The sequence below is a fragment of the Amaranthus tricolor genome, chromosome 11 (genome assembly GCF_026212465.1).
Source record: "Amaranthus tricolor cultivar Red isolate AtriRed21 chromosome 11, ASM2621246v1, whole genome shotgun sequence".
NCBI lineage: Eukaryota > Viridiplantae > Streptophyta > Magnoliopsida > Caryophyllales > Amaranthaceae > Amaranthus > Amaranthus tricolor.
The window spans coordinates 25,078,779-25,095,393 of NC_080057.1; the positions used below are offsets into that span (position 1 = coordinate 25,078,779).

The window sequence follows — 16,615 nt, forward strand, 5'->3', positions numbered from 1 at the left end:
TAAATTTGTTTGGCCAAGTTTGGCTAAATCCTCTACTTAACTGGTTTCTTCAAGGAGACAGTTAGGATTTTCTTGTGCAAATCTCTATTTTTCCATTCTTCTCTCATAATAATCATCTTTCTATATTTGTATATTAAAAAATACTCACAAGCCAAAATAGTATACAAAATTTAATACTCTCTCCGAACCAATTCAGATATCCCATTTGCTTGGGTACGGTTATTTAAGTATGGTGTGAGATCCATTAAAAAGGGTAAGTAGTAAAAGGTAAGTAGTGAAGGGTAAATAGTGAAGGGTAGTTGGGTAAATAAGGTATATGGGGTATATTCGTAATTACTTGTGTGAACTAAGGATATTTAGGTAAAAAAAGATTAACAAAAATAGAAATGGGACAATTAAAAAGACTTTGCCAAATAAAAAAATGGGACAACTAAATTGGTCCGGGAGTAATAATTTGATCATGTATTCAACGTATTATTATAAGACTTGTAGTCAAAGAAAGACATCGTAATCCTTTTTTTTTTCTTTTTTTTTTTTTGTCAATTATCATGCCAATAACAATCATTGTAAACATCAACTTACATATACATCTTCCACGTAGTATCTAAGTAGACTCGTTAGTAGTTTTCGTGAAATAATATATTATGTCATTTTTAATAAAATAATTTTTTCAAATATATATTTTTTATAATTTTTATTACCATCTAATGCAATCACAATCTGAAAAAGGTCTAATACAGAATTAGTTCACATTAAAATTAATATACACTATTCTCACTATGGTACTCCAGATTAAATTTTAAAAAAATTAATAGACCACCCATATCAACAATAGTGTAGACAAATAAGACCATAAAGCATATATTCGTAAAATAACTATTTAGTATGCAGAATTTTACTATTGTTTGATTTATATCTTTTTGACATGTGGATATATAATATCTTTTTCTTATGGTATATTTTAACCACGATAGTTGAGTAATAATTTATCTATAAAAAAATGCTAGCATTACATAAATTTGGATTTTCATAAATATAAATTCTTGAAATATGTTTTCCAAATAATAATAACAAACAATATTATATACAATATATATACTAATATTAAAAATCACACATCAGCAAACATGAAAAAAGTAAGTAGTGATCCAAAAACTTTTAGTGACATGAATAGAATTTTGTTTGAAAGTATGTAAGAGAGGAAAAGGAGGGGATGGTGGTGGTAGGAAAGTAAGTAAATTTCTAAACAAGAAAGAGTTTATGAGGGGAATCAAGTAGAGAGAAAAATATGATATGATTTTGACATCTTATAATGATATTAACAATTAGTATTTATTTTAGTAGAATATTTAAAAGGATTTTATTTATGAACGCTAATGTTTCCGTACAATCGTTAATAAGGATATTAATAAATGAAAATAGTAAATTAGAATATATTTTAAAAATTAAATTATATAAGTATTGATCTCGCGTGCGCGACCATACTGCGGTCCGGTCACGCTCGACTAGATATTAGAAATCACTGCAAACTATAAACGGTTGTCATTTCTCGCTCGATTGTCAAAATTGGGCATATAATATGTCATTGGAAATCCCTTGAAGTCTAGTTTATAATGCTGCAAACCTTACATTGATACGATTTTTCTATAAAAAGTTATGGCCAAAAGATCGAACATATATCAAATTTTAGCACAAGCAAATTTTAAACGATCATCATTTCTCGCTCGGTTATCGGAATTGGGCATGTAATATATCATTGGAAAGATCTTGAAGTCTAAGTTCTAATGCTGCAAACATTGCAGTAATGTGATTTTCCTATCAAAAGTTTTGGCTAAAAGAGTGATCATGTATCAAATTTCAATATAAAACGTGTGATTAAGTTTATTTTTCGATTAAATTTTTTTTTTAATAAAATTAATATTTTTTATTTTATTTTAACTTATTAGTAAATTTATTTTAATAATAGATTTTATAATTAAAAGTAAATATAAGGGCATTTTAGTAATTTCATTAAAAGGGTAGCGACACAATAAAAAGGGTGGCGAACTTTAAGGATTGGGTATATAATATAACATAAAGTTTGAAATTTATCACCTAATTAATCATGACGCTAAAATATATTACACCCTCTATTTTTTTATTCTTCTAGTTTACTTTTTGATTAGTTTTCAAAGCAAATTTCAAACCTTAATATATCTCTAAATACGCATAAAAGAATTATAAAAAATAAATAATAAAAAAGTATATATTAAGACAAATTTAATGAGATCTCATATGAATATATTTTATCTTCTAAATATGTTTAAAAAACATTAATCAAATCTCTCTGAGAAAGTATGTTATTTTATCTTTTATTATGTTCGCTAAAATTAAAAATATAACATAAAGTTTAAAATTTATCTTTTATCATGAAGCTAAAATAATCACTTAATTATGATTATTTTTGTTAGTGATTTTCTGAGCACGTTTGTTAGTTTTTGCCTATTTTAAAGTAAGAAAAATAAATAAATTTGTGGATATCAATGCATATTACTTTAATAATTACCTATTTGTATGTTTTGGTATTGTAATTCTTCTAAAATCCAAGGTATCAATAATTAAAGATAATAACAACAATCTTGATCAACCAAAGAACTTCATTTTCATACAATAATACACCAAGTCTTTAACTTTTTAGTACAACCAAATAACAAACTAATTTTAATATAGCAGTACACCAGTTTCATCTACCAATTAGACTTCTATTCATACATTTGATCTGTACGTATGTATTTTGTATTTAATTATTTTAGAGTATAAATTTTTGTTTAGAGTAAATAAAAGAAAGTGAAATAAAAATGGTGAAGGATTTTATGGATGAAATGAAGAAGAAGCTTGAATTTGTATATGAAATTTTAGAAAAAAATACGGGCTTAAATCTAAGTGAATTAGAAAAAGGATATATACTTACAATCCTTAGGATTGTATGAGAATCTAGAAGGATAAGCTTTATATATTGAAGAATAAATATTAATTACATTGAAAATATGTGAGCATCTACCTAGTTGAACCATTAGCAAGGAGAACTAATCTCCATCTTCTAAATTCTTAGATTACATTAGTGATTATGTTTATAAACCATAAAATAATATCATTTTAAAATATACTTAATCTGTCTTTTTGATTTTGCTATTTTTTTTATTGCCCATTTGATTTTGTTACTATATTGTTATCACACTTTTTATTTTAATCTTATTCACAGATTTATTCATTTTCTTGTTTGATCAATTTTTTTCTCATCATTTATATATATGTCTTATTTTTATACAGAGTATAAAATTCTAAAGCATAACAAAATTAAAAGGATATATATATTTTTTTTTCACTCATGTAAATAGAGTTTGATTGTCACCATCTAATATATATGGATTCTGTAGTCTCACCCATTTTTTTTTTAAAAAAAATTGACTTCCCTAAAATTTATAGCAAATTAGTTAGGAAATATCCATCATCAATTCATCTTCATCAAATTTTCTCAAAATAGTAGAAGAAAAAAATAATTCCAAAAATCAACACAACTTTGACATCCTATGTGGACCCATATTCCAAGCAACAAGTTACACATTGATTCATGTGGGTCCTCTTTGATCTAAAAAGTAAAAACTAAAAATTCATCAAAAAAAGACATTTAATAATATGATTCAATATTATTCAATGTGTTTATGAACAGCTTTCTCCATTGTTCAAGTTCAAGTCTTGACCTTTCTTTACATAGCCAGCCTCTTGCCTGCTATTTTTAGAGACCCTTTCTATTTTCTCCTCCTTTTTTTTTTTTTTTTTTTTCCCATTTTTCTTCCATTTTCTCTGTTTGAACTCAATCTCTGTGCAATCAATCCATTCTAGTAACTGTAAAAAGGTATGTATCTGTTTCCTTAACTTTCTATTTTTGTCATTTTTTGATGGGCAGTTTCTGTTTTTTTCTTTCCTTTTTTGGGTAGGGATGAAGAAGGTGCTGGAAAATGTGAAATGTTTGTTGATTTCTTCTTAAATTCATCATTTAAAGAATTGATTTTAACCCTTACAAGTTTATTTCTTTTTAGTTTTTCCTCCTAATTATGGTTTTGAAAGCTTAATTTCCTGACTTTTTCATATGGGTATAGAGCAAATGACCAGAAAAAACAATGGTTAATTGGGTTTTTTTTTAGATTATGTTTCTATTGTTTTTGAGTAATGATGATTTGTTTGATTGAGGTATCTTAAAATTTTCAATGTCTTTTTCATTGTCTCATATACAGGGAATTGATTGTGTAAATTATAAAGAAAGCATCTTTTTGTAGTTTCTTTTTAAATCTGTTTCCTGGTTGGAGAATTAGTGAAGCATAGACATTGGAAAAGTGAATTGAAGTTTATAGTTGGTGGGTTTGCTCAATTGCGTTGCCATTAATCTAGGAATTGGTCAATTTTGGGAAATTTTTAAGGTGGGAGTTTTTTTGTTGATTTAGATATATGGTTTTGAGGTCATGATGAATTATGTGATGTTGATTTGAAGTATCTGTTACATGAATGAGAAAGGGTGAAATGAGATCTTGTTGACATGGAGTTAAAAGGGGATGTTGATGTGCCCCAAGAACGGCCATCTTCGCCATTGTGGGTCTTGCACCAAATTTCCGAGGAGGCTGTTAGGGTGGCAAATGAGTACTTGAGTAGTGCCAATACATCACCAGTTTGGACCGGACATAAACGAAGTCAGAGTGAAGTTGTAAAGCATACACACCGGCGTAGTAGTAGTTTTCAGAATTTGAAGTCTCAGATATCAAAGGCTTGGCGGTGGGGTGGGAACACACAGTACGAGAATGGACGGTTAAATTTTAATCCCGAGGTGCTCGCAAATCAAAAACGGCAGTGGTATCAGCTTCATACCCAAGTATGTTTGTTTATGTATATTAATTAGGAGTATTATTTTATTCTATGGGTAGGTTAGTGCAAAATATTGTTCGTATTGTACATGTTTTTGAGGTTACCATTATTGTAGTGTAGGTTGTGATAACTACGAAATTACATGGATTGCAAAAGTTGTTTCGAAACGTTACTACAACCCTGACCCGAGATTTTGCTTTATTGAATAGTCTTGCTGTTAGTTCGTTTAATGCATTATCTTATTTATCAAATGAATTATACTATTGTGATTTTGTTGATTATATATAGGTGTGATTGTTATGTTTTAACCAAATAGTTTACTGGTCTAGAATATAGAAGACTTGCCTTTTAGGATTTGGAGTATGGGGGAAGGTCATGGACATTTTATAGACTGATAATTAGGCATTATGCCTAGGGAAATTGCGCCATATTAACTTGAGAATTGATGAGAAATTGGACTTTGAACTTCATAGTTGAGAGGTGGACATGATCTAACACATTCTCAATTCTGTAGTCTAGTAAAGCGCACTTGGCGATTATTGAATTTTGGTTGAATTCGATAGATCCATGGCCAATTATGGGCTAATCAGTTATGACATTTAGTAGTTGTCACCATATCCTAAAAACAAGAAACCTGCTTTATTTACCGTAAATAATTTTAATATGAAAGATTGACTTTGGTGATTTGGGTGATTTGCGTGAAGAAAATGGAGAGTATTGGTTTCTCACCTTGATTGGCAAGTTAAAAGGTGTAGCATGTCATCGTAGGACCTCCCTGGTTGAAGATATATAGTTAGTTTCCTATTAAACATATCCTTTTATGATTCTAGTTTGTTACCTATTTTATGTATCCATTCACCATGAAGATAAGAGGGAGGGCGGCAACCAATTTTTTTTTTCCGTCAACGCCATTTTTGTTTTTTAGATGTCTTTCTAATTGGATTTTCTTTATGACAAAACAACTTATATTGTTTTGCTTCTTTAGGATCGAACCAAATATCAGGAGCCTACTTCTCTATTTGAACACTTCATAGTAACAGGTCTACATCCAGATTCCAATCTTGAAGCTGTCGAGAATGCCTTTGCTAGAAGGAAAAAGTGGGAAGCAGAAGTGGCTAAAATAGATGAAGTGATTGGACAATCATTGTATGATAGCGGGCCTGCTCCTCCGGCGCTAGATCCTCAGGTTCAACTATGACTAATTGTTTTGTTTGAATATTCTTTTGTGCTATTCATTTAAAACTTTTTTTGATGTATTGGAGTTAGCCTGAAGATTTAGTTATTTATTATGTTTTCGGCCTACTTTCCCGACAACCTAATTTAAAAATCAGAGGTAGTATTTCAGCTCCTACTGAAGGCTGCTTAATTAGAAAAAGCTTGTGAAGTTAAAGCTCCGATTTCATCTCTATTTCTGAAAAAATGTTCAGACCTGTTACTGCAAAAATAAAAATTTTGAGGAAGAAACAGAAGTTTGATATTCGTGAAATACAACCTAACTCAAACTTGGTGGCATATTTTTTATTGCGTTTTTACAAGAAATTTGTTTGATGTGTCTATTACCTAATGACTAAATAAACCTTAGACATTTCTAGTAGTTTACTCCGACCAAAGCATACATCTGGATGAATTTGTTTGTATATGCCTTTTGAATCAACCATAAGGTCAATGAACAAGATATAGGAGTCTGTGCTGCTAGTTTCGGGAACCGGAAAAGAAAAAAATCAGGGGTTCTGGTCATACATTTTCACACGTCTCATGATTTAGTGCGTTATTATCTTATAAGTACTATAATTTATTTTGCTTCTCATTCAGCTTATCTATATATTAGGATATTGATTTAACGTTTAACTAAAAATATATGGTAATATAATGACTTTTCTTTTGTCTGCAGATAATTTTCAAATACCCACCTGGAAAGAAACTCCCTATGCGCCTTAAGGATTTATGTGCATTTACTTTCCCTGGAGGGGTCAAGGTCATTCCTCTAAGCATTCAAACTGTTGTTTTTGTGGGCTTGGAATTATAAATATTTTTTTTTTCATGATATTTAACTTAAATTGACATAATTTTCTTGTCATCATATAGAAGTATAACGCATTGTTTGTAACATAATTTTCTTTGTCTAATTACAGGCTCGGCTAATGGAGAGAACGCCATCCCTGAGTGATTTGAATTCACTTGTTTATGGGCAGGTAGGTTGTTTATCCCTGTTTACGCAGTAGCTGAAAAATCCTCCTCCATTCGTAATTTAATGCAACGGTTTCTATTAATAGATGTTCTCAATCACTTTTTGTTGAATATGCTTGTTTCCTCTGTTGTACTGTTATATCCCTTTTTGTTGGGTTTGTAAGATGAAGGGACCAAATAAACTTGACCCCACTTGGGTCGACCAGTGTGTTGCTAAACAGGCCTTGAGAGTTTGGCCCGTGAGGAGGAGGACACGGGAAAAACCCCACCCCCTAAAACTCTTGGTGGCAGTAACGGACCCTGTGACCTCTCGGTCATCATGTGGGTTTCCCACCATCTACACTAAGCAAGCTTGTTAATATATGCCTTTAGTGACTGTTTCTATGTAATACTTCGCTTTTTCAATACTTTATTTCGCCCTATGACGTGACAGTGAGAGTTTTTTTGGGAGAAATGATGCACTTAAAGAAGAAAATAAGTGGTAGTTTATGTCTTAGTACATCCATCCTATCTAATGTCAATCTTCTTTTTCTCCATTATTCAACAGGAGCATATGGGTAGGGATGATCTGGCATTTGTTTTCTCACTAAAGGTAAGACCTCAAAGGATTTTACATGATTTGTTTTCTATTATTCATTTAAATAGGAAAATGAATTATCATAATCGTCAAACGCCCTGCCTAGTCAAACACCCATTCATTCCATTATACCAATGCCGTTAAGTTTCCCTTCGTCAACCAAACTCTTAAAAAGGTGAAGAATATTAATGTAATTTTATACATGCTCAAATTTATATTTATCTATATTTTGATTGTATGTCTATGCTTAACACCACATGCTGAGGGGGAAAATCTATAAGGGTACCATGTAAAAATCATTCTCTTTACATCTCGCATTAGAAACTACTCTGCTACGCACCTCACCGTTCTTTAAATGTTCAGTTATATGATTACTTTAGGAAGTGACCTTGAACAATTGCAAATTATTTGAAGAAAAGACAATATCTTTGTGGTTAGATTTTCTAAATAGTTTACTAATACCAGTATATAAGTTTTATACACGTTATATACTACCTCCGCTTTTTAAAAATTTGCATTGTTTCTCCTTTTTATGTGAGAGCTTGTTTGGAGAGACGACATGAATTTAAAAAATGGAGAACATAAGGCATTAAAAAAATTCTTGTTATCTTGTTTTTGTATCTTCTTCTTGAGACGTTGAATTGACATTAATGGTTGAGTTGGTGATCAATACTGAATTTTCTTATCTCAACCTAGGCTGCAGATAATGGAACACTATATGGTGTTTGCCTTCATGTACCAGAGATTGTTCAGAGGCCACCGGCTATCTTGGGTTCTTCGTCGCCTCTTTGTAATCCATCTTTAGGAGGCAGCCGATTTTTGGTCTCTGCACCTCGCTGCTATTGTTTGCTAACAAGAGTTCCTTTCTTTGAGCTACACTTTGAGATGCTCAACAGGTTAGTGTTTTTTAAAGGGATATTATAATATGTCTCTTCGACCTCCTCGTGATGAGAGTATTGGTTTGTCTTCTTTCCCACCCTCCCCAGACCCTGCCTTGGGCAGGACCCATTGGGATGACGATGATGATAATGCAGTTCTTGTGATGCCTTTAAATTATATTTTGATGAATTCATGCAATAAATTCATTCCATTTTTTATGGCAGTATTATTTCACAGGAGCGTTTGAATCGGATAACGCAGTTTGTTAGTGAAATGAGTCTTTGTCAATATTCCCCCTCTCCTTCAAGGATAGAATATGGACATTTTGACTCGCCTAGTACTGACATTGAGTGGATGTCATCAGCGATTCCCGTTGATTGTGCTATTGCTCTCACGGCCGCTGCTGCCGGTATCATAACCGATGACGAGGTCCCATCTGTTTCTTCCAAGCTCGCGGAAACTCAATCTCCATCAAATGATAGTGAGGCCTCAGATTTCGGTCCTTCCAAAGAAGTCAATCAAGATGGAAAAAGGAATCTACAAGAATGTGATGATCTTGCTTCCGATGCTTCTGAAAGCTGTGCCAATGGTTTTGGTAGACCGTATGAGAATTATGAAAATGGAAATTTCTCCCCTGAGCCTACCTCATCATCCCATTCTGACCACCCCAAACTGGAGAGAAGCAACAGCTCTTTGTCCTTATACAGGTACAATAGTAAAAATCTATGTTACTCGGACTCTTCATTTTGCTTCACGTACCCGTATCCGATCCTTGATACTCGGACATTGGTATGACACTTCAATTTAGGCGTAAAATTGTAGATTTAGACGTATCCGACACTTGGACACGTACCAGTATCCATCATCAGTACGAGTCCAAATAACATAGGTTAAAATCTTACTGCATACTTTAGTGTGATATTTTTTGCAACGTCTATCAGATTTAATTTATTTTATCACCTAGGTTCTCTCGTGCATTAGTTACAAGTCATTGAATGTAAACAAACCAATTAGCTTCTCTATATAATAGTGTACTCAATAATGATATTGGTTTTTGTTGACAGTTCTGTGAGAAGCATGGATGAAGACGATTGTTTTTCAAATCAGGATAGTGATTATTCTGGCGATTTCATGACTATGGGATGGGCTAAGGTTTGTTTGCCATGTCCGTTCTCAATATTAACCTTTTATAAATCAGTATTTCTTAAAACCTTTAACGCGTGCACTTACACGCATATATATATGGACAAGCTCACATTCATATATACTGAATTACATGAGAACTAAATTGCAGCATGTCTTGTCTAGTGTAAAGTAGTCCTCTTTATATAATAAGAAAATGTTTTTAGCATGAGTTTATAGCTAAACCTTTTTTAACACAAGTAAAGCTTGTTTCTGACATCACTTCATAAGGTCTTTTTTTTTAACGCAAGCAAAAGTCTTATGTTTATAAGTTTCAAAAAGTTTACTTCTGAACTGAAAAGGAATTTTTCACTAAAAAATGCATTAGTTCTTATGCTTTCATGTAAGAATAGTTCTCATGGGAAATTACATATACACGCACATGTATATATATCGGAAGGAGTTCAGGTGAGAACCAAGCTTATATGAGAACCGTGAGAACCATGTTACTTTTTGGCAAAAAACTATTCCTTAGAAAAAATTCTGAAGAAGGAAAAAAACTTTCAAAAAAATTGTTACTTTTTACATAAAAAATGTTACCTTTTTGGCAATAAAGGGTTACTTTCTAGACAATTTTTTTCCTCAAAAAACATTTCAGGAAAAAAAATGTCGGAAAAGTTACTTTTTACTTGAATAGGTGTTACTATTTGGCTAAAAAGTGTTACTTTCTAGGCAAAATAATTTTTTTCCAAAAGAAATTAAAGGAAAAAAAAAATGACAAGCAAGCAGAAAATGTTGCTTTTACATAAAAAGGTGTTATTTTTTGACAAAAAGTGTAACTTTTAAGAGATTATGGTTCTCAGGGCACTCATATAAGCTTGGTTTTCACCTGAACTTGACATACACACACACTCTCTCTCTCTCTCTCTATATATATATATATATTAGTTGTCCTTGTTTACAAAGATGTTTGGTTTTCTGTTTGCCTTTGACAGGAGAATAAGAATGATTTGTTGCAAATAGTTTGTGCTTATGATGCTCTCCAAATTCCTTCACGAGGAGGTGAATTAGTCTTTCAGCCACTTGAGCACCTGCAGGCTATTCTATACAAACGGTTTTCCATATCTGATCTTTGCATCGATGAATGTTTATTAGACCGAGAATTGCACGATCCAATTAAATCTGCAGAAGTATGCTTTTTAATTTTTTTTATTGTAGCTCCTCTCTAAGATTCTTCGTCTTAGTAAAGTTATGACTTTCAGGTCAATGCACGGTTAGCTGCTACCGAGGAAGCTGTTGCATTATCTGTTTGGACCACAGCAACGATTTGTCGAATGCTTTCTCTAGATAGTGTATGTTTCTGTGTATTTACGTCTCTCGTGTCGGTGGGTTGGTTACTAATTACGCTAAGTCTTATTACTCCTTTTTAGTTTGTATCCGGTCTACATGGTTATCAATTTGTTCTAAAGAAAAGAAAGATACTCATGTCAAACTTTGTGTATTAGCCTGAATACATAAAAGAGGTGGCTCTTATTATCGTCTTTTGATTAGAGGTGTTCAAAACAGATCCAATAACCCGAATTTACCCGACCATGTAACCGAAACTGATTTGACCCGACTTCAAAAATGATTTACAATTATGCAAAAAACAATATGGACACAAACCCGATTTCAAACCAACCCGACCTAACCTGAAATCAACCCAATGACCCGAATGAACACCTCTACTTTTGATTATGCATTATTTAACATGTGACGTATTTTTGATTATTTTGTTTTGCCATCCCTACAACGAATTCTTTTTACTTTTAATATATCCAAGTTTCTTTTTCCATACATTCATTCGTTTAAATGAAATTTTAATGGTTAAGTTTTTATTCTGTTTTTAAATATACACTTTATCCTCTTATTGCCAGTTGAGGATGTTGACTTACTCTGCAATAGAATTGGTATTTTTGAAAATTACCTTAATGTAAAGCATTTGCTGCTTTAATTGACAGTCTCTATAAAATATTGTCGTTACAGATTTTGTCCTTACTTACTGGAGTGCTCTTGGAGAAACAAGTAGTGGTTGTTGGATCTAATCTGGTAATTTTTTTGATAGTCTATTAATGTATGTTATTTTTTATCTTAATATTTGTAGTAAGACTTTTTGGCTGGTTCTCTGAAATCATCCAATATTTTAAAGGCAATTGTAGTGCTCAAATTCAGAACTATTTCACTACTGTGCAAAAAAATATTTGAAATGATATGTGCTTTTTCTTAGTTGCTCACTAAATCTTGAAGTTGAAAAAAGTCTAGCCTCTCAAGAAAGTTACTTTACATGATTTACCGACTAAAACCCACCTTAGCGTTCAACACCAGTGTAATATGATTCGTTAGCTAATTTGCTTTTTGGGTTTTTCGCAATGAGATTTTCGAATCATGTGACACTGTTCAAGACGATAAGTTCTAAAAGGGGATTAGCGAATCATGTTAATCGATCGAAAGCATTGGACTTTTTTTTCGGTTTGAGGGTGCAGTGTAGAGATCCACATTCTTTACCCACCGACAAAGTTCTTTATGATTATAAGTACCCTGTAATTTTACGTCTCCTTCGAGAAAGAGAGGCAATTCATATTAGTTACTTATTACTTTCTCGTTTTCCGTTAAGTATCACTGCTATAGTACATCATTCATGTTTTGCAAAGGGGGAACTTTTTGCTATGGCCATGTCAGAAGGAGCATCCATAGTTTTAGTGGAGTTATGTCTTGAAATAGGAGTTTTGGTGGTACATTAGCTGCTTCTTTGAATCATTTAGGAGCTTGTCAATTTAAAAAGGACAGGGTGAAAGCATTTGCGTGGAGCTTAGTATAACTCGTTTTTTGTTTATTTGTTATGTAATTATTATCACATAAAATATCCTATAAATGCAAATAAATTGGCTCTAGTTAATAGTGAGTTCGTTGTTATATATGAGCAGTATATTACGCCTGTTGTGTCCTTCTCACCGTCAAAATTGACATTCGCAGGGTGTTCTGTCAGCTGTAGTGCTGTCTATCATTCCTATGATTCGTCCGTTTGAATGGCAAAGTCTATTTCTATCAGTAAGTGGGTTAGATGGTTTTCTTTTCTCTGCTGCTTCAATTTGTGTACAACATGGGAACTATTTGCTTTTTGTAATATATTCTGTATAAAGCCTTGTTTGTTGATTTTCTGATCCAACGTGATGCATGGGGAAATATCTGGACATAAAAAATACAAGTTAAAACAAAAAATGCCAAACAATCTATTTTGTATTTATGGTCAGAAGTAGTTAATAAACATTTTTAGAGAAATATAACTTGCTAACACTTGTGATTGCTAATCACGTCAATAGCTATGTTACATCGCGGGATTTTTAAATATTGTAGCTTTCATCTAATTCTTGTATTCTATTGTTTCAGATTCTCCCGGGAAAGATGCTTGATTTTCTTGATGCTCCTGTTCCTTATATTGTAAGTTTTGAATTGGCTTTCACATTATATTACACAACAACAGAAACAATGTTGAGCCTTGAGTCTTGATACATCTGCTTTAGAAATTTTGTTATGAGTGCTCTAGTCGGCATAAGAAAAATATAGTGGCGGTTTGTTAAAATTGGCTTATGCTGCTTTATAGTTGCAAGTTTGGAACTTGGAATTCGGAACATTTTGCTCTTAACTGCATTGCCCATATTTCGAGTTTCAACTTCCACGTTTCAATAGATAGTTGTGTTTCACGAGAAATCCTCGAGGTGTAAGTTAGGATGTAATGGATGCTTTTCTTTTCTTTGATTTAAAAAGGATTGTCAATATAGGTCCCGCTTTTTGTCATTTATCATTTTTTAAAATTATCTCTTATATCATATAATTTTTTACTTATTCATTAAACATCAATTATCATCAACTTAATTTATAAAAATAATCAACTTTTTATTTCTTAATTTTTCAATCCTTTAAACTTTTACTCTTTTTATCATAAGCCATCAATCTATTACTATTCTTTCTCTTCCTCTTTAATATTAGAGATGAAAATTTAATTTTTAACAACTTAAGTTAAGTTATTCTATAAAATCAATATTAATAAAATAAAAATTATGTTGAGTTTTTATTTTAGTTTAAGAAAAATTTTCTTTTTAAGTATGATTGGCCACAGTTTTAGAAATTTATGAAAAATTAAACATGGCCCCGAAATTGTTTGCTCCGCCCCTGAAGAAGATGAGAGTGGTAGTTTCATATTTGGATATCAATTTTCCCGATCTAAGCATGCTTTATTAACATTGGAGTTTTTTTTTTATTTTGATAAGGTTTCTTTTCTTCGGGTTTACAGGTTGGGATAAAGAGTAAACCCGCAGACTTGAAGATTAAGACTTCTAATCTTATCCTTGTGAATGTGGCCAAGGATCAGGTTCGTACCTCCTCGAAGTGTTATGGCTTTAGCATTGTTCTTTTTTGGTACTATTCTCGTGATACCTTCAATACAAAATTTTGAGCCCAGTATCACATTAGTTGAACTATTTATTTTTTACTTCCTCTTTCTCTCTAGAGCTTTTTAGGGTCAGTGTGACATAATTCGCCAATTAATTTGCTTTTTTAATTTGTGATTTGCTTAAATGGCCAACAAATAACTCAAAACCGGCCATGATTCCTTTTTTTCGATTCACGAGGGGACGAGTGAATCATGTGACACTGTTGGGGGTCGTACATGTCGCTACTTGAACTTTCGCAACATGTTTGTTTCGTCCTTGATAATTTAAAAGTGTTGTTGCAGGTAAAAACATGTTCCTTACCCTTACTTCCTCGTCGGAAGGAGCTCTATTCTGAACTTCGTCCAATCCATACTGCACTGGTTAGTCAGTGTAGGACAGCTGAGAAACATCCTGTATATAAGTGTAATGAGGAGCAGGTACTCGGCTACTCGCTACTTTTTCTTGAATAACAAGTGTTAACTTTGCTGACTGATATTGATTATGATTTATGCCTTAATAACGTAATATGCTAAAATGCTCTATGAATCTTGCGCCCTGTTTGGTTAATGGTATTAACGTGTGGTAATGAGGATGAATTTTAGTGTTAGTTTTGATGAGATTTGCTGCGTCATTCCCAAGATAATGGAACTATCGTGCTCAACATACTTTTTCTTTACCTTGTTTCCTTACCATTCCCATCATTTTTTTATCAATATGGAACGAGCCGTAACATTGACCGATTTGTTAACAAATATGTGGCAACGGTTGCGATCACGTTATTGACCGAAAACATGAGATATCCCACAAAACTGCCCTATCCGCGATTTTTTTTCACCTTCAATGCGAAAAATATAGATCCTTTTTTTTTGAAAACCTTTACGATGCGGCCTTTTTTGCACTATGGTCTCACTTACAACTATGTAGGAAATGGACTTGTTTGTATGCATGGGATTAAACCATATATTAGCGTATATTGTCTTTGTAGAGGAAAACACGGTAATATTGCATTTGATCCTCTCTTATATTCCGTCATATCCTTTATTGCCAGTCGTAAAGTTTAGGATATGTTTGCAGGCTGAAGCTGCTGCGCGTTTTTCAGATGTCATGAAAAGATACATGGAGTCCCTATGTGCAGACTTGAGGTCTTATACCATCACCAGTGTACAATCAAATAACGATCGAGTGAGTAAAAAGTTATAATATGATCATTCATTCTAGATGTTGAATACACATCCCTTATTCCAATGGGGCCAAAGATTCTTAGTTCTTTGATCATAATAGACTATATTAAATTGACTTATGAAATCATGTGCACTTCTTACTTATGTGAAGTCTGTTGGAAATACTTCACATGTCTGCATATAATGCTTGGTGTGTAATCCTCCTAATACCATATGGTTTTCGAAAAGAGTGAACCTCATCAAGTGTGTATAAAAGTCAACACTCATTACCTGTGGGTTTGTGGCCCAAGCCTACGGGTGCCATCGTGGGTGTGTCTGCCTGAGTGGGCCTATGGGGTGATTATGTGATGAGTTGTCACAGCCTAACCAAGTCCCAGATGATGTTTGTTAATTAAAAATAACCTCTTTGTTATCACTAATCACTTGTGTGTTGCAGGTCTCTTTACTTCTGAAGGATAGTTTTATTGATTCCTTTTCTAGTAGAGATCGGCCGTTCATTAAGGTTTGTCTTCCCTTGACCTAGTCGTGTCAAATTTATACTTAACTTCGTCTTTTTATGACAACCCGAGACATCAAACTAGTTTAATTTTAGTCAATACGTCCATTGATTATGCTCTTGGGTTTTTCGGTATGCAGCTGTTTGTAGACACACAATTGTTTTCAGTTTTATCAGACTCTCGTTTGGCTACCTTTGAGCACGAGAAGTCGTAATTCAAACTGCAAACAAGCAGGCAACGCAGAGAAACATATTATTTGTTCGATATCATGCAGTTATTAGCAGCCCGATAGGTCTTTCGCTGTTTGTAGTTAATACATGATTAGGTTTTCTCGGGTTTTTTTTTTTCTCGTTGGGTGGGTGCGGCCGATGCTTCAAAGCTTGATCTGCGTAAATCGCTGGCTGATGTGGTTTGTTTTTTTGTTTTTAAAGAAAAAAATGTGTAACATATAGTCTCATATAGCCTGAGTATACAAATGTGTTTAGTGGGGAAAAGTATTTCATGGGCTGCATAAAAGTGAAGCACCTATGGTTAATGATGTTGTAAATTCTCTTTATTTATCCAATAAAATTTATTTAATTTTTCTTTTGCAATTTATTATCTTTGTCGAATTGATAGATGTCTTTGAATTTACTACTTTACGCAGAATATTATTTTAGTAAATATATCTTCTGTTTTGAATATTGGCAACCATTAATGTGGTATTTCATTAAATAAGAATCGAAAACTGTGGTGGAAAAGCGTTTTCCTCCCTATACAAATATTTTCCTCTAAGAATATAAATTTTCATCCCCATATCTTCATTTT

General features: G+C 32.6%; 1 protein-coding gene across 1 annotated transcript; it reads left to right on the plus strand.

Moving 5' to 3' along the window:
* The first annotated feature begins 3,708 nt into the window (after positions 1–3,708).
* On the plus strand, positions 3,709–16,401 carry LOC130827943 (uncharacterized). Its single transcript, XM_057693854.1, has 19 exons — positions 3,709–3,895; positions 4,275–4,903; positions 5,882–6,082; positions 6,788–6,871; positions 7,029–7,088; positions 7,631–7,675; positions 8,357–8,556; positions 8,764–9,246; positions 9,604–9,691; positions 10,657–10,851; positions 10,924–11,013; positions 11,687–11,749; positions 12,674–12,748; positions 13,088–13,138; positions 13,992–14,069; positions 14,433–14,567; positions 15,205–15,312; positions 15,748–15,813; positions 15,948–16,401. The coding sequence occupies exons 2-19, from the start codon at positions 4,574–4,576 to the stop codon at positions 16,020–16,022; spliced, it is 2,427 nt and encodes an 808-aa protein (XP_057549837.1). The 5' UTR covers positions 3,709–3,895; positions 4,275–4,573; the 3' UTR covers positions 16,023–16,401.
* Positions 16,402–16,615: the final 214 nt, after the last annotated feature.